Source organism: Sebastes fasciatus, chromosome 8 (assembly GCF_043250625.1).
Source record: "Sebastes fasciatus isolate fSebFas1 chromosome 8, fSebFas1.pri, whole genome shotgun sequence".
Taxonomy (NCBI): Eukaryota; Metazoa; Chordata; class Actinopteri; order Perciformes; family Sebastidae; genus Sebastes; species Sebastes fasciatus.
In genome coordinates this window covers 12,569,665-12,591,764 of record NC_133802.1, presented here as the reverse complement: position 1 = coordinate 12,591,764, position 22,100 = coordinate 12,569,665, and the positions used below count along the sequence as shown (strand labels likewise).

Genomic DNA, 22,100 nt, shown 5'->3' with positions numbered 1-22,100 from the left:
TCTGCAGTATTTATTAACACTGATAACAGAGAGAGGAGAGTGTTCATCGATGGAGTGATGATGGGACATGGCGTTTGCTAATACACATCAGTTCTACTGTAGCTTTCCGAGCTGCATTATGGCGAAACCCAAGCATATGAGCACGAGGCAGGGACGATGTACATGAACGGTCCAAAGATGTGAGTGATGACTGAGCAGAGAAAGAGGTGTGTGTGTGTGTGTGTGTGGAGGGAAGGGTGTTGAGTGGACTGTCTCCACCTTTAGGACTCAATCAGTTCTCTTTAGTCTGGTTTCCGTGTGTGTTAACTCTCCTCTCTGCTGCACAGAGTCCCACCGAGCCAAAGTCATCCTTCATCTAACTGGCTTTGTGCTCTACTGAGAAATAAAGCAACACACTAAAAAAAAAAAATTAACAACCAACGACAATAGAAAAAAAAAAAAAACATTCATATAGAGGTACCACATGACAGTGCTTGATTTTTTTTTTTTCACTTTTTTTAGCATGCAACTTGTAGCAGGCAAAGTGCAGAAACAGGATCAACAAAGTAAAACACTTCATTTACAGATGGCAGTGGAGACAGTGTTCAGTCCACGTGAGATGAAACAAAACATGACGGAGGGAAGTGTCCGGTCGGTTTTTAAAACATGATGGTCTAAATTAGTCGAAGCTTTTAGGAGAAATGCAAAATGTGTGCAATTTTTTTTATAATACTCTCATAATTAGATTCTCTTGGTCCCTGAGCTTTCAAGCATTTTGATTAGTAATTCATTCCTTTATATCATTTAAATTCCGTCCTGAATCTCATCTTGACCGACTACAGGGAAGGCCTGCTCATGATAAGTGCTACCAAAAGATTTCACACAATGCTCCCCCAATAGGAGTCCTGCTAGGACTATTTTTACCCGCTAGAATTGAGGAAGAATTTAGGCTTTTTACTTTATTGTGCTTTGCACATATACGTATCAGTAAAATAGAAGTGCTACTGTTACCTACAGATTGCTCTGCGATGGTCTTGTGCTCATTTATTATTCACTACCTTTGGATTCCTTATAAGGTTTATAGATTGGACTTCAGCCCAGGTCATAACAGATCAACATTATTGCCCCGAGGCCTCATGAGCCTGTGAGAGGCGTGACGTTATGACTTGAATGTAAACAGTATGTGTGGGTCGAGCATGACAGGGGCTCAGCCGTCACTCCTTGTGGCGTTAGCTCAGCTCCTTGTGTTGGAAGGTCAGAGGGGGTCACAGTGCAGCCGCCGCCGCCTCAGAGCCCTGTCACGTACATCTCCATGCCGTCGTTGAAAGTGAAGATGGTGGTGGTGCTGGAGGTGGCGGAGCCCTGCTTCAGGTCGCCGATGCTCTCGTACAGGTTCTCCCCCGGAAGCAGCAGGGCTTTGGCGGGCAGGTGCTGTAACTTGGGCGGCTGCTGCGTGGGCGGCGGGGGAGGGGGCTGCTGCTGCTGCAAGGGCTGCTGGGCTTTCTTCCTCCTCGGCCGCAGGGTGGCACACGTGTTGGGGGGCCTCTCCCGCTTCCAGGCGCCTTCCATGTTCTCATAGGCCAGATCGCACTCCTCCGTCCCGATGGACTCGTAGCAGTGATCGTCGAGGGGCCCTCCAATGGCTTTGCCCTCCTGGAGGGCCCACGTCTGGGGTTTGACCACTACGCTAAACCCCCCGTCCCGGTCTCGGTCACGGTCACCGCGACCCAAGGTCCGGAAGCCAGGATTGGCTGGGGGAGAACCCGGCACAGCCCTCTTCTTCTTTCCTGGTTTACACACCTTCGAGTACATCTCAGCCACCTACAGACAAACAAAACATGACTGAGAATGTGGACAGTGAAAAAAGATTTGAAAGTAATACTAGTTTAACATTTTGGGAAATATAATATAAAGATAACAGCCTACCAGCACCTCTAAAGCTCACTGATTAACATGTTATTATGTCATTTGTTTAATCTGTACAAAAAACAAAGTGTAAAAATGACACGTTGTGGAATCACGGGGAGTTTTGTACAAATTAAACACACAAGGTATAACATGTTAATCATCATATTTAACGTACGGACATGATTGGTATTGATCTTCTCATTGAACTATTTCCCAAAATGTTAAACCAGTATTACTTTCAAGTCTTTTTTCACTGTCCACATTCTCAGGACAGCTTTACCCCTGTTTCCAGCCAGTAAAGCCCCGTTTCCACCAGGGCGTTCCTGGTCATTTTAGTCCTGGGACTACTTTTCAAGGAATTAAAAGGTTCCTTCAGCCCATTGTCGTCTGGGTTTCCATAGCCTTCTAAAGATCTGCAAGGACAAGGCAAATTAGTCCGCTGATGTATGAAAAAGCATTATGACTCACACTCAGCGGCGCTGTGTGTATTTTACCAATCAGCAAATCATTTTTTCCTGCAAACTCCATCCCGAAAGTTCTTTTACTTTCAGAAAGTACGACCCCCCCGACCAGGGCCTTTTGGGGGGTTAAAAAGTCCCTGGAAAATGTCCCTGGAACTTAATTTAGACCATGGTCCCTGTGGTCGAAACGCAATGAGCTCCTCAAAATGTTCCTTGTGGTCGAAACGGAGCATAGGTAATTCATATTTAACGGACAGACTGGTTCTTCTAACACTCTAACAAAAACATTGAATTATTCTTTTAACCTTTTTTAAATATTCTGTAAATGCATTATTTGGTATAACAATATAAAATTATAGAAAATAACATCAATATAGAGCAATGATAAATGGTTGATCACAGTGAACAAATTGAGCAAGGACATTTTCCGCTTCCGAGGACTGAATATTTCTTAGTGATTCTCATCGTATCTTCTTTCTTAAACAACCTTCTGGGTTTTTAAACGATCACCAGGAATGTATTTTTCACAGAAACGAATGCTTTGCTCAAATGCACGGTAATACTGTGCATGAGAGGCACAAACTGGGGCTGGAATAAATATATCTAATAGAGAAATAATTGAGTGGGTCAAGCAGATACAAAATATGGAAACTAAAACCATGTGTATAAACGCTCATATTAAAATAGTAAATTTAAGGGGAACATTGGGAACAGGGAGTTTCAACACCGTAATTCAACAAATAAACTGCTTGCTGCACAGACTGAAGAGTCCTGGCTCACCACAGCAGCAGACGGTTGTATATTCTCCACCGTGTGAGCAGCCAGCGGTCCCAGGGCTTTATTTTGGTGCATGAGCATCTCCTCATCCTCAGGAGGCTTCCAGATGTACTGCTCTCCGTTGCCCATAAACATCACTTCCTGTCAACAGAACAACAAATTACATTTGGGGCAAAGCTGCTCACATGTCTTCTTTGAGTATTTGTGAATATAAAACTGCATTTTAAAAACATAAAAGACAAATTAACCACTTTAAACATGCTGAAGTGTTGTAGAGAGAGCATTGGAAAATGATTGGATGGATTTCATACTGTATTGAATAGATTTTGCCTGGAAGGGGGAGCTTGTAACGTGAGCAACCATGTGCTTATATTCTGGATGACTCAATTTCAACATGTTGCGTCATCCACAAGAAAATCTGTGGTGAACAGGCCTGCGAGCAGACAGCGTACACATGTAAGCCCGTGAACTGTGCGTGTTATTGAACTCGGGTCACAGCAGATAGCACGACCTCGCTGACCTCACGCGGGGCACCAAATGGTCTCCCACTGTCACCTGGAGGGGAGCACAAAGGCTTCATATCCACACAGTAAACGCAGACAGCCTGCCTGCACTGCTGCTGCTGCTGCGAACATATGGAGTAGGTGGCACTGCTGAGAGCAGAAATACCCCCACTATCACCAAGAAGTCCTCGACAAATAAACACAGCTCACCGCCCGGACTTCAAAGTAACGTCCACAGAAGTGCTAACATATCGCAACGCCATGCGTGATGAAGCCCGAGTGCAGGGAAAACTGCAGCGTTGGCACAATCACAACCGTGTAGATCCTCTGCAGCATCAACAGGAAATCTGACAGAAATACTCTCCACTGTACCTGGACGACTCACTGCTTATTAATGTGTGATGCTGACAAAGAACTACAGATGTAACATTCATCACAGACTAAGACATTTGTCAGTACAGCCGGCAACAAAATCTGAGCCACCCAAGCAGAACGAAGATCTCAGAGAGACTTTTCACACCAAACTGAGACACTATACGTGTTTAAACAAGACTAAAAGGCCGACTTCAGACCGACTTTAGCCCTACGTGAAAAAAAACGCTCCCCCTTGAGGCCAGTCCGACAACATGGGGCAACCGCAAAACGGTTGCAAAGATGCTCCAGTGGCAGATCAAGCCTTTACCACGCAATCTGCTGGACGATGTGAGACTGTACTTGAGCACGGCGGTGCTTTGAGCTAAATGCTAACGTCAGCATGCTCACTGTCACAATGTTTACCATGTTCACCATCTAAATAGCACTTAACACAGCAGGGGCTGATGGGATGTCATTAGTTTGCAGGAATTTGGTCATAAACGAATGTCTTGGACAAATAAAAGTTTAAGCTGATGATGGCGCTAAATGAAACGTCAGAGGATCACCAGAGTTAATACAATTCATCCTGAAGGACACATGAATGTTTGTACCAAATGTCATGACAACTGATCCCATGGTTGCTAAGATATTTCACAAAAAAAACACAAATATCAACCTCATGGTGGCGCTATAGGAAAAGTCAGGGGATTGGAAGTTCTGTTCTGAACTTCATGGCAATCCATCCGATAGTCATCGACTGACTGAGCGACCGTGAAGTCGCTGCACAAGGCATCGACTCACGTCTACGCAGAAGTAGAAACCAGCCTTCTGCTTTCTATGTTCTCATCTGCCGCTCCAGTCAGATCTCTGGGGAACCACTAGCAACCCAACTAAGCTGTTAACTTCATCTCCCCCTCAGGTCACCACTTCAGCCCATAAAACTAAAACCTCTACAACAGTATGAGATGCTGCTGATCACAAAGACGATGTGTTGTTATTGCATTGCATCGTTGTTGTTTTTTTGAGTGGCATCAAATACAAGGTCACTGACATTTTGTTATAAAAGTTTACATCTTTATATGAAAAACCATTTTTTTAACGTGTTATTTATGTGGGAATTCAATCACATTTAAATTACGTTACATATTTTTCTGCCCTTTATTTAATCTCTTCCCATAAAAAAAATCGAATCAATAGATTTAATCTAATCCTTACCCCCCCACCTCTCCAACCTCCAAAAAATCTATCAACTCAAATGATCTGTTCTAAATGTTAAAATGTATTTACACATATCCGAAATGTTAAAACCAAGTTCACCCCATACTTCAACAATCTTAACATTAGGTCCACTTACTAGCTTTTCCACTTTCAACTGCATCTCATGGTCTTCATCAGCGTATGGAGTTTGCCCAGTTGTCATGGAGATGAGATGCAGCTGAAAGCGCTAGAGAAAAGCGTTTAGTAAGTGCATCTTGTCCTTGATTTTTTTATCCAATGTATGCACTCTAAAACTCAAGAACTTTTTTGTAAACAATTTGAAATCATCAGATAAAAAAACAAAGTTCCTCTACCAACCTTTGGGAACGCCGGGACGTTGAAGGCGTCCATGTTTCTACGGGGCAACTTTGTGCTGTGAGGGTGTGGTGGAGGAGGGGCGGGATGCGACGGCGGGGCGTGCCGTGGCGGTGGCACCGGCGGCTCCCCCATATCCGTCCCGCTGTCCCTCTTTTGGGGTGCCTTGTCGGCCTTCCTCAGCTTCCGGACGCAGGCGTACTCGGCCGTCTCCGGAGGGTGAGGCGGAGACATGACCTGGGCCTCGGGTTCGGGCAGCCCTCCTTCTACGTCACCGTCTGGGTCTGGGGGCGCCGGGGTGTTGGCGGGGACGGCCGGAGGGGCCGGGGTGTCCGTCTGCCCGGCCCTGCCTACCATGGCGTACAGGGCATCATCAGTACGTGTGGTGGAAGAGCTTCGGCCCACTTCCGAGTAAGTGTGCTCTCCGTCCTCTCCAGTTCCAGAGGGGATCTGGGGAAGCTGCCTGCCTTGAGAACGAAGCTCAGAGTTAGACCTGCGGGGCAGAAGGTCCACACTAGCTGGACCTTTTGGACGCCCACCATAAAACAGAACTCACACACGTTTACTCTCCTCGTACTGAACAAACATTTTGTGAACATGAATAAATCTCTCGCTTGTAGAGAGAGAAAATCTGGAGCTGACAGTGAACTGGGAGCTGACGTAGATGTTTGAGAAAACGCGTCCAAATTGACTTCATTCCACCGCAGTGGAAGCAGGACAAGTATGAAGCAGGACATATGCTTATATTTCTTCAAACCCTCTCAGGCTACTGTCACAGTGCCCACAAACACAGTTCCCTGTTGACTGTCAGTGATGGAGCTCCAGGGCTCGTCTTGGCTCTCTGATTTCTGTCTTTTAGAGAGAGAGAGAGACGCATGTTCATAAATCAGGATTGAACAGTCTAGTGAAATAAGGCTGAGCTGTAAATGTAATGTGAGTTCTGTGTTAGGGTAAATTGTATTGGGGTTTTGTATAAATTTAGGGCCGGATCAGATACGGAGCACTTGGAGGGAAGTGTGCGGTGACACGACGAAAATGTTAAACGTTTACTTAAATATTTATTTGCATTTATTAGAGGGTTTGTAATGTTGTTTTTGTGGACTCTAAGTCTGGCATTAATGCCAGGGTTGGTAGTGTTTTTTGTTATATTTGTGGAAATTCTCATTACATCCCGACATCAATGAATCAAATGCTCTGACAAAAAAAAGAACATAATCTGGTATCCTTGTTCTGTCGCAGGACTGTAATAAAATGTCCAATCATTTAATTTGGCCTGAATGTAATGACCACCTACCTGCATGTCTGCCTGCCTGCGAGCACTCTGCCCGTGCACTCATTGCTCGTCACCGGAGTCTTCCACAAGCTGCTACCTTGGCAGTTGTGAGTATTAACAATAGCCATGTTCATTGTTTATGTCCATTATGATCATTTTGTGGGAGTGGCTTTGGAGGGACGCCTGAAGGGACGGACTGTCAGTGTTGCCACATTGGCGACTTTCTTGCTCGATTTAGCAACTTTTGGAGCTAGTGCTGCTGATACGTTCATTGGAAAATAGTTGGCAACACCGGGCTGGGTGTTTTGGTTGAATCATTTTAAAAATCTAGTATACTCTTGCTGGTTTCTCAGCATTACCGACCTTACCTTTAATGAATGAGGATGAATCTAAATCAGAACATGCTACAGGTACATTTATTTGTTCTATTCATCTGCTGCTTTATTTTCCAGTTGATTTTCAGTTTTTGCCTGGACTACGTTGATTCTGTTGGGTGAAAACCTTCTGTTGGGTAAAAAACCTTGTATCTCCACTGTTTGTGATATTCATGCTTTCAAATAATCTGATAAAGTACATGCTTGCAGTGGTGTAATGTTAATACATTTAAAGCTTCAGTAGGCAGAAGGTTTTTGGCATCATTGGACAAAAATTCCATAATAACCTTTCAGCATATTGTTATTCAAGTGTTCTGAAAAATCTATTCCATGAAGGGAGACTTTGGCCAATCACAGGTAATTTCAGAGAGAGAGCGTTCCTATTGGCTGTTCATTCAACGGAGGCAGCTGTCAATCACTCACAAAATTCGATCAAACTAGGCAGCGCTGATCAAATATGAATTACTATTGTTACTTTAATGCTTATTTCTCGCCTCAAATATTTTCAGAAACATCTTGTAGTTTACTGTTTAACTGTAAAATGATAAAGTTTGTGACCTGGCTGGTGGGCGGTGCTTGATATTTCCTCAACTGATGGCATGGCTGGGTCACAAACTTTCTCATTTTACAGCTAAACAGTACACTACAAGATGTTTCTGAAAACATTTGAGGCGAGAAATAGGCATTAGAGTAACAGTAGTAATTCATATTTGATCAGCGCTGCCTAGTTTGACCTTTTGATCGGAGTTCGCAAGTGATTGACAGCTGCTTAGAGACCGCAAGGCTCCAGCTCGGCTCTGATTGGTTGTTTTCCTCCGGTCTGTGAAATCTTGCAGATGCCATTAGGAGCACCGGAGGACACAGAGGCACATTACCTTTTCTAGATTACCTGTCTCATGCACTACTGTCAGGATATAGTGACTGTTTTATAAAAATATTTTTTTTAATCATATTTGGTCTAATTCTACCCACTGCTGCTTTAAGTGAAGGATCTGAGTACTTGTGGAGTAACCACCACTGCATGCTAGTGTGGTTTAGAAAAACTCAACTTCGATTCTTCAAAAATCTCCTGTGATGATGCTACAGTGCTTTGTCATGCAGCTAAAACAAGACCAGACTAATTTAATTCCATTAAGGAGATACAAGGTTTTCACCAGACGACAGCGAGGTACAGCTTACAGAGCACACAGGCCAGGATTCGTATGTGAAGGATGCACTCACTTTTGCCATTGCAGTTCATCTTGTTCATCTCAGTGTCTGATTTACTGATGGACCGCAGCTTCGACTGCCTGAGTATACCCTGACAACACACACACATACACACACACACAGAGGGCCAGTTAAACAGTAATTAAGACTGAAGAGGTGTCCTCTGAATGATATTGTTCCCTGGTGAATTGAGTTGCTTCAGCTACCTCTGCTGCAACACAAACAAAACATGGAGGAGCGTGTACTCTGATACCTACCATGTCCATGAGACGGTGTTTTCCACCCTCGCCGGGAACATTGTGTGTCTTCCCCTTCCTGTGGTAAAGAAAAACGCTCTGTCACACAGGTTGACACTTACTACACTGATGCACTTCTGTGTGTGCGTGTGTGCGTGTGTGTGTGTGTGTGTGAGCATGCAAGTGCGTGTGCAGGGTTGAGGGTGTGAGTCACTGTCCATGTGTGTCTGAGTCATTTTATGACTGTGCACATGTGTGTGAGAGAGAGTATATTTGCATGGGCTATGTGCATGCCAGTGGTGGTACATTCACACAACTACTGCACTTAAGTACAATTTTGTAGTAAAATAAAAAAGTACTTGTACTTTACTTGAGTATTTCCATTTTAAGCTACTTTATATTTCTACTCCACAACAATTCAGAGAGAAATATTGTACTTTTTACTCCACTACATTTATTTGACAGCTTTAGTTACTTCAGATTATTAATACAAAATATTAATCAACTAATACATTTCCTCCGCACGGCTTTCAACGTGGCGACAGCTGAGCTGGCGGCCCGTAGCTTACGGTGCTTATAGTGCTAACATTGAAAACGAAGGCAACACCGCAGACAAAGCTAACAGTGTTTACCTGGGAGGATGGGTGCTACGCTTCAGCAGTAACCACCGTATGAGAGCAGTGCAGAGCTAGCCAGTGGGGCACGCTTACATGCACGAACATGCACTAAAAGCATGCACGACCGGCCCGGCTATGTCAACAAAGCACAGAGAAGCTCTGATTACAACACACACAGAGGGAGAGTGACTTCATTCTCTGCTCAGGTAGACATTACTCCTCTATATCTTTACATAGCAAATAGTTTTTTGATGCTATATTCATGCTCTGAATATTGTATAGAGAACCTTTAATTTATCGGGCCCTTTACCAGCTGCATCAATAAAGTGATGTACACATGAAGTAATGAAGTAATCAATAGTTAAGTAAGATTTTGAATGCAGGACTTTTACTTGTAACAGAGTAGTTTTACACTGTGGTATTAATACTTTTACTTCCGTAAAAGATCTGAATACTTCCTCCACCACTGGTCACGGGGGACATTTTACTGCAGCTTCTTTACTTTAGATACTTTAAGTACATATAGCTGATACTACTTCTGTACTTTTACTTAAGTAGTTTTGAATGCATGCGTGTAATGGAGTATTTTTAAATTGTTGTATTGGTACTTTTTACTTAAAGGAACAGTGTGTAGTATTTAGTGGGGACCTGTTGGTAGAAATGGAATATAATATTAATAAGTATGTTTTCTTCAGTGTATAATCACCTGAAAATAAGAATCATTGTGTTTTTGTCACCTCAGAATGAGCCTTTTATATCGACATAGAGAGCGGGTCCTCTTCACGGAGCCGGCCGCCATGTTTTTACAGTAGCCCAGAACGGACAAACCAAACACTCTAGATAGGTCCATTCACATTTTCACATTTTTGCGTCATCCACCGTAGTTCTCCTAGATGCCTTTCACACAGAATGCGGTTTGAGCTGCGCTCGCCGCTGGGTCCAATGCACATCACAGTGCCCAAAGTTCAATCTGGTGGAACTTTGGGCACAGCGCACTGTGAGCGAAAAACCGTTGGGATGGCGCAAGCCATTGTAAATAATGGGTTTCAGAGTGCAGCGGTGCTGTTGCTGCGATCTGTGTGAAAGGCCCATTAGTTACACGAGAAAAGAGTCCGCTAGATGCCGCCAGATGCTGCCAGATCACTGCACTTTTAAGTAAAGGATCTGAGTATCTCTAGTTCTTCTACCACCACTAGCATGTGCATGTGTAAATGAGCATACGTATGTATCTGTTTGTGTGTGAAATCATACGTGTGCGTGCACAGTGCCTCACCTCTGGCAGCCCACGCAGAGCACCACGATGAGGATGGTGACAACAAAGGCTGAGGCAGCAGCGATAGCACCCAGCAGCAGGACCTTGCCGTAGGGAGGAGCCGTGAAGTTCAGCCCGTCCTGCATGGAGGCCATGTGGGAGCGCTGACGCTCACTTGCTCTCACACACGCTCACACTCACACCCTTACAACAACTCATCCACGCAAGGGAAGTGCCACGGTCTCACTGGGATCTGCAGCGAGAGGGCACAGAGCACTGCTTAATTACAAAAATGATCTAACCTTTTGCTAAACATTAATAAGGTTAACAAAGCAGCGGAACCAGCAGTAAAATATTTACAGTGAAGGGAAGCAGCAAGCAGCAGTTTGAGAAGAGGGAAAGTGAGAATTCCCGTCCAGCGCTGAAGCAGTGAAGTGAACAGACATTACGCCTCCGGCATGTGTTTCTGCTTTACCTTGTTGGAGGGATTACTGAGCTTTTTGTGTCACACTTACATAGACGTCAACAGTATAACCGGCTCACCAACAAAGATTCTCACGTATCTGGGTCTGCATAGCATAAAAGTCAGCTAAAGTAGTCCAACACATTTAAACCAGTAAATATATCTGAACACTGGGTGACGATCTGTTTGTCAGGTAGCTGCTGCGATGCATATGTGAGTAAATACATATTTCCTATGGTTTGAACCCCTCAAACAAGAACAAACATACATATTGAGAAGGTACGATGAGTCACAACCAAAGCTGAACATGCCAGCAGGCAGAGCAACCTGAAACACTGAAGGAGACGAGTATGAAAGCAGAGCGAGCAGACAGAAACATCTTTCTTGCTTCTCCTCTACTCCTTGCTGCTTGCCAGACAATTTCACATTTGGCAGTGTAATATGTTTCAGAATAAACAATAAAAAACACGGAGCCATCGCAAAAAGACCAAACAACAAGCCTGTTGTAATCTCTGCCATCTGTCTACTGTGACTGTGTGTTTTCATGTGTGTTTATTTGTCACTTGTCCATCAGCGACAACAAGACTGAGCGGCAGACTGCAGGAAACATACCGCCTGGTTTTGTCCAAAGTCTTGTTGTTGTTGGGATGATGATGCTTAACTGTCTGTATGCGTCTGTCCAAATGTCTTTCATGTATTTATTCAGCTTATGACTACCGATTTTCTTCCAAACAAAACACTCCATGATGGATCTTTTAGACACACTCTTCCTCAATCCTCCTCGCTAATGATCACATCTGACGCTTTAAACCTGTTTTAATATCGGATTCCACACAGATCCTTTCCTTCCAGACACAATTTAATCGCCACGGTCCAAATTACTTTAACAATGTGTCTGTAGTCTGGTGAGCAACCATAGACTGTACATAAAGATGGGCCACGCGTCTCCACTTCCTCCCACTGTACAAAAGTGAAGCCAAAATATCCCAGATACAGGAGTTGCCATCTTGAGATTTTGGTGTCATTTGGAGCCAGAGTCTGCACAGTAGTGACCGGGCGGTGGAGCCGCGGTATCGAGGTCACCTGCCCGAACCAATGTCGAGCTGTGCACGGCTGCAGCTTGTCAGCAAGAGAGACTCACAGCTGTCAATCATGACGTCTCAACCCCTTTTTATAGCATCAAATAACTAATTATAACCAAATTTATCAGAAAAATTAACACTTGAACATACATCAGCGTGATACGAACTACCTAAAATGACAGAAACCACCTTTGGGAAAAATTTATTTGACGTGTAGTTTGCCTTTTTAATTTGGCCCATGTCCCATCCGCTAACATGGAGAAGGCAGGATTTATGACCTATACTGCAGCCAGCCACCAGGGGGCGATCCAGATGTTTGGGCTTCACTTTTGGGGAGCTGCCATGTTGTCCATCTTTATATACAGTCTATAGAGAGGCGAAGTCCGTCCCTTTCCGGTCGAACCTTACTTTGGAAAAAATACGAACGGTTGTCAACGGCGAGAGACAAATATTTGTTTGATTCCGTTTGAGTTGCGCCATGAATTAACATATGATGTTTGTCGATTTAAAAGATAATTTTGCAAGTCAAGAAAGTCTCAGTTTGTCATAGGTTTGTCGTAGTATCATTTAGTTTTGTGTGAAACCACTCAGTGAACTACATCTCGCGTCTTGCCCAATATACGTCACCAACGCTAGCTAGCTAGTTAACTTAGCTATGACCACGCACAAATGTAACGTTATCATACCTGATGTGTTTTATCCAGCAAAATTATCTTTTAAATTGACAAACATCATATGTGTGATTCACGACGCAATTCAAACGAGATCAAAAAAATATTTGTCTCTCACCTTTGACTACCGTTCATATTTTTTTCCAAAATAAGGTCCCATGGTGGTCCACCGGACTTCGCCTCTATGTGAGCTCTGTGAAGTTAGTGAGTCATCGGTTTCCGTACCTTGTAATTTAGATATACTTTATTGGGGTTCATTATGCTTTATCCCAGACAGATATTGACAACTAAAATTGCACAAAAAAGAATCAGCCAGATTGTTGCATATGTTTATGTTTCATACATATATTCCTTGAGTGCAGCTGATTTATCGGCCACACCCAGGCCAGATATGCAAAACCTACTTTTACTATATAGTCCATGTTCTGTCACCCAACCCAAGTAGGAACATATATATGTTATCATAAAAGATTCACCGGAGTTTGTATTAGTATTGAGTATTGAATAAAGAAGCAAGTGTTCATTCATACGTATTCAGGCCCACATTATGTTTTGTGCACCATCTTTCACAGTAGTAAAACCCTTCTGTCTAACTCGCCAATATATTCTCCACACCTCGCCAAGACCGGCTGCATGTGCTCTATGCCCAACAGATCCGCCAGCTCAATCTGGCACACATCTGACCAAATGTAGCACTGTTTTTCTGTGTTTTTAGTTTTCTGAAACAGCTATTTTCTAAAATTCTCCAACCCCATACATGCCATCAAATGTGGCCTGTATCATTCTCTCACTAAGAGTCTACAGCCATGCTAGCAACTCTGTGAAGCTATACTTATACACAGTGGTGCTTTGAGCTAAATGCTAACGTCAGTTTTAACGTAAAGTCTTACATTGGAGTTCATTATATTTTAGTGACAAATTCCAGATAGATCTCACTCATTACATTATACTACTCAGTCAGATTGTTTTATGTTTTATCAACATATTCCTTGAGTCCAGCCAGGTCTGCTGATTTAGGCCACACCCATTCTCACCTGGCTGGAGGGGGCGTGTCTGGGCCTGTGTTTGATTGACAGCAGCTGGCACTGGCAGGAAATCAGTGAGGACCTCAACAGCACCAACCAGACTGAAGTGATATTTGCAGGTAAGTCTAAATGGTGTTAAATGTGCTGCAGCTACAGAGCAATTTTCCTCTGTGAATGTTTGTTTGGTGGCTCGTTCAACAAGCTGAGGTGCAGGATAGACGTGTGTTCATGTTTGTAAGTTAAATAAGAATAAGTCTGTAGCAGGGAAGCTAATGAAGGTTCTTGTTCAGAGTCTGTGGTTCTTGTGTTGTGTAGCAGTCTGCTGTCTGGCTCAACGTGACCATCTGCTCAGCCTGATAGATCACTGACGTTACTGCTTTATGTAAGATTTCTCTACGTAGAGAGATACTGGAACGGTATTTTCCGTAATTAATGCAAAACTCGTGGGCATCATCATGAAACAAAAAAATATATAATATAAATTTCTTCCTTTTGGTTTCTGATTTTTTTTTCTCAAAAGAGAACACATGCAAGTGATTTACAGAGCAGATATGTATGCTTTAATAGACGAGATAAAAAAGATATTTAATTTCAGTTGGACTTTAAAGCAACAGTGTGTAACATTTCGGAGGATCTATTAGCAGAAATGGAATATAATATTCATAACTCTGTTTTCATTAGTGTATAATCACCTGAAACTAAGAATCGTTGTGTTTTCGTTAGCTTAGAATGAGCCCTTCATATCTACATAGGGAGCAGGTCCTCTTCACAGAGTTCGCAATGTTGCTCCACCATGTTTCTACAGTAGCCCAGAACGGACAAACCAAACACTGGCTCTAGAGAGAGCCTTTCACATTTTTTCAACCCGTTCTCACTCCCAACTCCTCAAATACTGCCGTTTGGTAAGTGCCCCTCGGCATCGGAAAGTGACGAACAGGCGGCACCCTTCAGCAATAGTATGTGACGTACCGGGCTTTCAACTCCAATGTAAACCCACCCGTGGCGTTATTCGACGGTCGGAGCAAGTGACGTAGTATAACGTGAGAGTCTGTTCAGGGCGGCTGGGGGGGTGATGAATGGGTCAAACAAACACAAGACTTTCAACCAGGAGGCCGGTGTTTGTGTCCCGTATGAAACTAAAATTAACGTTGACATATTTTGTCACATGACTCGTTAGTCAGTGAAGTTAACATCAACCACGAGCGTTTCCTAACCCTAACTAAGTGGTTGTGTTGCCTTAACCTAACATCCTGTGAAAACAGAAGTTTATTTTGAAAGGACACTACACATGTAACAAACGTATATTGACACACCGTCCCTGGTCAGTCCAAAAGTAACTCAAGAGGAGTACAGCCATGCGTCACTCTCCGATGCCGAGGGGCACTGACCAAGCGGCGCTATTTGACGAGTTGGGAGTGAGAATATGTTGATTTTTTCGCTACCTGAAGGCCACCTTAGTTCTCCGACACACTTGTGAAACTGCGGTAACGTGAGCCGCAGAGTGCAAAACTGTGTTACCGCCAGCCACCGTCTGACTTCCGTTGCTCCTAAAGTAGTGTTATTACGGTAAGGATGGCCTCTGAGCGAGGCGAACGGTGTTACCACGGTTTGGCACTCGGCGGCTCACGTTACCGCAGTCTTGGAAAGGGAGTAGTAAGAGGAGGAGTACTCAGTTGGTTGCAATCTGCAACCACACTACTATATGCCGCCAAATCCTACACACCTTTAAAACAGCTCAGTAGAGAGTCAGTTAGCTATAATATCAGTGGTCAGGGCAGTAAAATATTGTTGTTAGGATGCAATAATCTGCACTGCCTCTTTTTTAATGTTGAAGTTTTATCCATGTGGAATTTATTCCTCTAATCTATTATTTTCTGCTTTGTGAATGCTTCTTCTTTTCTGTGAAAGTACCCAGATCATATTCTTTGACTGACTTTACTACTGTAGATATCTGCAGAGACAGGACAGGAAGTTTATCCAGCTCTGCACTGTAGAAGTTTTGCAGACTTTGAGGGTAATTTGCATTTGTTTGAGGAGATCCAGCCATGAACCCAACTGTTCTCAGCGTGAAATCCAATTTGCACCAGATTTCACACACGGACGTCATTGTGGTTCTTTGCACGCTGCTTGTAGTTTTCTTTGTAAGTTCAGGGCGTCCTGACCAGAAACATTGTCTCTTAACCCCACGTTTCTTTGCTATTAATATGATATAAATCATATTTTCCAACACGGGAACATAATTATAGGCCTAGCTCCTTGTCTTAAGAAAGTGATTTCAAGCAGCGAACATGTTTTCCCAGCATGTCTGTAAAACTATTTTGGGTGTTTTAACAGCTGCCAGCAATCATGTCACAAGATTTCACAGACCTGCTTCTTTAAAATGCCACCAATTCATCCGTCGGTGCTTCACCTTCAACACAACATTCCTGAGTGAGTAGTCTGAAATATCATGTTGGATTTAAAGAACCATATGCACCTGCGAGGCGATGATCATTTAATTCTCGGGTTGCAACGGTGTCGGTGTAATTATATCTGTGCTGATTTGACAACAGAGCCGAGGAGTGGAGATGGAGAGGGTAATGAGAGAGAAGAAAGGGGAAAGGTGTAGGTGTGGAGGAGAAGAAAGGAGAAGGAGAGGAAGGGAGGAAGACATGCGTGGGAGTCCTGTGGCAGGTGTTTGAAGACGCTGAAAGCAGATGATGAGAGGAAGCTGTCACATTTCCCCAACGAGGTTCCCCGGCCTTCCTTCCTTCCCCTTCCCTGTCTCATTGAGTGTGTCCACGCACACCTCCCCACCCATTCTTCTCCCCCACCGTCCCCCTGCCTCCGCCTGCGGTGTTCAGCCAGAGTGACGCCTCAGCACTGCAGTGTAATCTCTGGCCCTAGAGCTGCCTCACATGAGCCAACCAATTGGACATAGCGCTCAGAGCAAGAGCAAGGAATGGCCCTCCCCCGGCTGATTTTTCTACTAAACAAAGCCCCCTCTCCATTAGCCACAGAGACCCCCCCCCCTCCTCCTCCTCTGCCTGTGGCGCTCAGCGTGCTCGTTACAAACTACCAACGAATACCTGCTAGTGCAGGTTTTCCAGGTGTTGCCCTGAACATGCATCACAGACCGGAGGGGGGGGGGGAGGAAACTGGAGCATCATTGATCATTGCTATCTGGTTTATTAACTTAATCACATGCATTGTATGGTCAAGTAAAACAAAGCAAAATATCATGAATAAAAGTTCATTCTTTAGCTTTGGGAACAATATATGCTACTAAATATCGACAAATTAAGATTGTAAGATGTGTTTGAAAGCTCTAAAAGCTAGTAAGTGGACCTCCGAGCATGGATTATTCAGCTGCGTATGTATGTGTTTTCTCTTCTCGAGTCAGGAGGCTATTGCGATTATTTTCATTATTGATTAATCTGCCGTTCAATCATTTGGTCTATAAAACACAAGACCAGTGAAAAATGTCCGTCTCAGTTTCGATGTCATCAAATTGGCTGTTTTGTTCGAGTAACAGTCCAAATACATAAAAGAAATGTTGAATTTACTTTCCCATAAGACAAAGAAAAGCAGCAATTCACTGTAAAAATTACTTATTTGAATAATTGACGATCAAATAGGTGCTGATTGTTTTCCCGTTGATCGACTTTAACATTTACTCGACTCATCGCGGCAGCTGAACAGGAGACGTTGTGTTAGGTACAGGTGAATGGATGTGGGGTCACAACAGCCGCAATGTCGACGACCGCAACAATTAGACAGTTATCTGATTAGTCGATTAAGTGACAGGGGATTATATTTATAACCGATTAAATATAATAATAAATTCAATTTATATAGCGCTTTTCAAGGACTCAAAGACGCTTAATTGTTTAAGTAACTTTTCAAGCTACAAATCTGATAAGGCTGCTACTAACTTTCACTGTTGATTATTTTCATAACTAATAATGATTCGTTTGTCTATAAAATGTCAGAAAATAGTGTAAAATGCCGGTAGCAAGTTTCCAGAGCTCATTGTGATATCTTCACAGTCCAAACCCAGTTTATATTATGATATAAAACTGATAAAAGCAGAAAAACCTCACATTGGAAAAGCTGTAAAACCAGAGAATGGATGACTTGAACTATTAATCGATTACCAAAACAGTTGCCAATTCATGAAGAAAAGGTTGTGAGTACAGCACTGGTCAAATAAAAATAAAAAACAGTTACTGTCCAGCTTACTTTGAGAAGGAAGTCCTCGGTATAGGATGGCAGTCTGGAAAACATCCGAAGCACTCCGATTGTGAAATTCATTGCCAATTCATTTTCTTTCGATCAACTAATCGATTCACGATTCTATTTGATAATTTCAGATTTTCAAATGTTAGAATTTGCTGCATTTCCGTGTCTTACGTTATAACACGATTCTCTTTGGATTTTCAACTGTTCATCAGACAATACAAGACACGTGAAGACATCACTTTGGTCTCTGGGAAACATGCGATGGAGATTTGTCACTGTTCTCTGGTGTCTTATACACTATTAAACACTATTAACGGAGAAAATAATCATTAGTTATCCTGGTTGGCTGAATGAACGAACAGATCACCTGTTGACTTGGACGAACCCAACGATTAAAGGAAACTCGCTGGGTGACACATTGGATAAATCAGATCATATGTTATAGGCTAAATTTAACAACAACATTTTTTTTACATAATTACGTCCTTTTTTTTTAAACAAAATAAATGTTCAGACTCCAACTCCTTCAAAACAGCAAAAAATAATGTAGCAGTGTCAGCTAACAGCACAAAAGTCAAACAAGGAATTCTGTTGTAATCCTCATAAAAAATGGAACACATTTAGCCCGACAGTATAAATAAATACCAGTAGGCTTTTTAATTTTCTAGGAACACGCACTGCATTTACATGTGTGTTCATTATTAATAAAACTGGAGTTGCTTTCAACAAACCCAGCCAGCCAGCCAGCCAGCCAGCCAGCCAGCCAGCCAGCCAGCCAGCCAGCCAGCGGTGGTCTCTCTGCCTGAATCTGCTCAGGTTTTGATAAACCACCTGGGAGATCATGTGGAGCAAAAAAAACCTCACCCTCTGTGTGACACAAATAACAGCAACGTGTGTGTGTGTGTGTGTGAGAGAGAGAGAGAGAGAGAGAGAGAGAGAGAGAGAGAGGGAGAGGGAGAGAGAGGGGGGGGGGAGAGGAGACTGCTATTGTGTGAGAATGTGAATTAGGTCAAATGTTTGCTTGCAACAACGATTAACCATGCCCCTGTGAGGAAGAAAGCTGAGGCTCTGTCTTTATCTGTGCAACGCTGCCTCTGATACAAACATTATTCACAGCAAATTAAGGAATCATTGAGATCACATGATTCACATCCTCTCCAGCAGCTTTGAAAATACAGATGCTGAACCTTAAATCTATATCATCATCATCATCATCATCATCATCATCATCATCATCATCATCATCATCATCATGTGCATATATTTTGTAAAATCCTCCATGAAGGCTTGTGTGTATGAGTGGAGGTTGTATGTATGTATGTGGCTCATGATGGCACCCACTCAGCAGGCATCAATCACACAACTGGGTGATGGTTTGGGCTGCCCTGGCTCGCCGCGCCTCTGGGCTCTGACACCTCAAACTGCAGTGATGCTGGTGACAACAGGTTACAAACCAAAGACTCAAAAAATGATGCCGGCTCTGAGACAGAAAAGCATGCAGTGTGAATATGAGGGGGGGGGGAATGCCCAAGCAGGTGGAGGCTATAGGCGGTCACAGTAAAATGAAGAATTCCAGGCTGATGCAGTGTGCTTTTTATCATTGTTTCATTAAGCCTGTAGCACCAGATGATCTTTTTTTTCTCCTCTCCTCTCCTCTAATCATCAAAGCGTTTCCGATTCATTTCCAGATCAAAGTGAGGATGGTAAAGGATGTTGTGTCCCTGAGGTCAGCTGGCAACTTACACGACAAAGCCAGTTTCCCCCTATCCCCCTATTTATGAGTAAGGGAGGGAGGGTGAGGAGGAGGAGGAGGAAGAGGAGGAGGAGGAGGGGAGCTGCAAATGTTAAGGGAAGGTCTAACGTTAATTATCTTTATGCTTCACAGTCAGCAGGGATATATATCACACACGGAAACATGATTGGATGCTCCCTGTGCTTTCCTCTCCTCATATCACAATGAAGTTCTCTGATGAATGCGCCCATTTGGGGGCTTTAAATCACAAAAAAGGGCAATGCAGTATAAGGCTGAGGTGGGTGCACACGTGTCTGTGTGTTAAATATGACCAGTGGAGGAGATGGAGGAAAAAGGCAGGGCGAGCACAAAGAAGGGGGGGAAACATGCGGTGGGTTACATCCATCCTGGATGGATAAAGGATGCTGTGTATAGCAACTGCAGCTTATCGAGCTCAATCTATAGGCACATATGAATAACCCCCTCCTCCTCCCATCATCTGCCTCCAGCCTGTCACACAGCCACTGGGCAAAGAGCATTGCGCTATAGCATCCCTGTATACTCACTCAGCTCAGAGGTTTTGGGAGCGCAGCATCCTTCAGTTTCTGCTTCCCCCTCGGACCAGGCGCTCCATAATCAATCAAAGGCGACAACTTGGGCTTCCTTGGGCTTTACAAAACACGAATGCAGCATATTGCATGTGACATCCTCTATGGGCGCCCGCTGACCCGCTTGTGCGCCTCTGCTCCCCAGCCTGGAAGGGAGGCTGGGAAGAGTGGTCCTGATGCTGATGCTGATGCTGATGCTGCTGCTGCTGCTGGTGCTGATGCTGCTGCTGCTGCTGCTGGTGCTGATGCTGCTGTAGCTCCAGTATTATCTCCAGGTTTTTCTCCTCCGCGGTCCCTCAAGCCCCTTCCATCTGTACTCGCATCCCCTCGGCTCAGCTACTGTGCTTCCATGTGACAGGCAGAGCTGGAGACCCCCCAATTTAGAGTTTTGATTGTAGCGTCATCCCTCGGTAGGATGTGGAAGTGCAGGTGTGTAGCTGTGTGTGTCTAATGAATGGATGCTTTAGGAGGAGTTCTTCTCAGTCCTCGCTAAAGGAGAGACAACAGGTCACACTGTTGGTTGCAGCCTTTATTCACTTGAAACAATTGCTGTTAATTAACAGCAGGATTTCAACAGTATTAACTGTTATTGCTAAAAACAGTGCTTTACTGTTAATACAGAAAAAAACCTGTTCAATTACGGTCATAGGCTGTTTTTTAACTGAACAATGCATTCTTAAAAAACAGCACTTTACTGCTGATCAACTGTCTAAAGTATCATCAGTAACAGTTTCATGCAGTATTTGTTTACTTCTGGGACCTGATCTGCTCATGTGAGGCTTGTACATTGTAAATGATTGTAAAATCAGTGAATTAGCTTTATTGTTCTTCACTCACATGTTGTTCTGGTTTGCATTCTGTGCTTGTAGCCAGCTAGAGACAGACATTTTGGGAAAAGTGTCAACAAGTCTATTATAGCCTTTTTCCTAACAGGTGCCTTTAATTGTATTTAGTGTGACTATTCCTATGTCTGTAACCTGCTAAGTCTATTCATCTAGTCAAAAAAATAATGATTATTAAAATGTATGTAAAAAGTACAACCTAAATAGTGCATTAAAACAAATCAGTAAGATAATGTAAAAGAAAGGTGAAAAACAGCTATATAATGTATCTTTAAACAGTAAATTAAAAAAAAACAGTACAAAGCTGTGAATTTCAGCGACAGTATAATAATGTTAATTTTACAGTAACATAAAGGCAACCCTGCTGACAGTTCTTTACTGTTATTTTACTGGGAAATTCTTAACAGTGTTGATCTCTTTAATGAGTTTTTATAGTGACACTGCATTGGACCCCTAAAAGAGCCACTGCCACTAGTGTGACCCCATAATATGTTTTTTCCACTTTCATGAAAGTTATTCTAGAGAGTTAAACTATCATAATGTCTGACAGGTTGTCTTATGTATCTACATTTTAAGTCTAAATGTTGTAAACAAATATAAAAGTAGGCCAGTAGACCACATACACACCGTAAACTGACAATGACCTGATATTTTCAGGTGGAATTTCATTTCATTCTCAATGTGCATTAGAATTTTCCACTTGTGCAATTTTGTCAATAGTCTGTTTATTGTCAATACTGTATATACTGCTCCTATTTTTATACTTCCTTCTATTCAAATGGTTCATATTTGGTTACACTTTGTTTAGCTCTTTTTTTTTTTACTGTGTTAGCTGATGCATCTTGTTTTTTGCACAATCCCCTTTGCTGCTGTACAATGCAAATTTCCCCAATGCGGGACTAATAAAGGAATATCTTATGTTATCTTATCTTAATGTGTGT

At 43.1% G+C, this 22,100-nt stretch overlaps 1 protein-coding gene and 1 long non-coding RNA gene across 5 annotated transcripts; one reads left to right on the top strand and one right to left on the bottom strand.

Moving 5' to 3' along the window:
- Positions 1–297: 297 nt before the first annotated feature.
- Positions 298–20,583, bottom strand: LOC141772474 (uncharacterized). Of its 4 annotated transcripts, none has more exons than XM_074643473.1 (8): positions 20,276–20,583; positions 10,537–10,768; positions 8,668–8,725; positions 8,423–8,501; positions 5,558–6,021; positions 5,337–5,426; positions 3,129–3,266; positions 298–1,800 (listed from the first exon to the last, which is right to left on the bottom strand). In XM_074643473.1, exons 2-8 carry the CDS (start codon positions 10,668–10,670, stop codon positions 1,267–1,269), a joined length of 1,497 nt encoding a protein of 498 aa, XP_074499574.1. In that variant the 5' UTR covers positions 10,671–10,768; positions 20,276–20,583; the 3' UTR covers positions 298–1,266. The 4 variants fall into 4 exon arrangements, with proteins under 4 accessions (XP_074499574.1, XP_074499575.1, XP_074499577.1 ...); XM_074643474.1 differs by having other exon boundaries at positions 5,337–5,417; XM_074643476.1 differs by having other exon boundaries at positions 5,558–5,904.
- LOC141772070 (uncharacterized) lies at positions 12,949–18,948 on the top strand. The gene is made up of 3 exons (XR_012594841.1): positions 12,949–13,875; positions 16,091–16,186; positions 16,309–18,948. It is a non-coding gene; the product is annotated as an uncharacterized LOC141772070 (long non-coding RNA).
- Positions 20,584–22,100: the final 1,517 nt, after the last annotated feature.

What these genes read in the sequence shown, in the direction of transcription:
- LOC141772474 (XM_074643473.1), bottom strand. Translation starts at nt 10,670, where the DNA reads ATGGCCTCCATGCAGGACGGGCTGAACTTCACGGCTCCTCCCTACGGC. An exon ending in AACACCGTCTCATGGACATG is followed by an intron (nt 8,502 to 8,667) that starts GTAGGTATCAGA and finishes GTGTGTTGTCAG; the next exon opens with GGTATACTCAGGCAGTCGAA. An exon ending in GATGAACTGCAATGGCAAAA is followed by an intron (nt 6,022 to 8,422) that starts GTGAGTGCATCC and finishes TTCGTTCTCAAG; the next exon opens with GCAGGCAGCTTCCCCAGATC.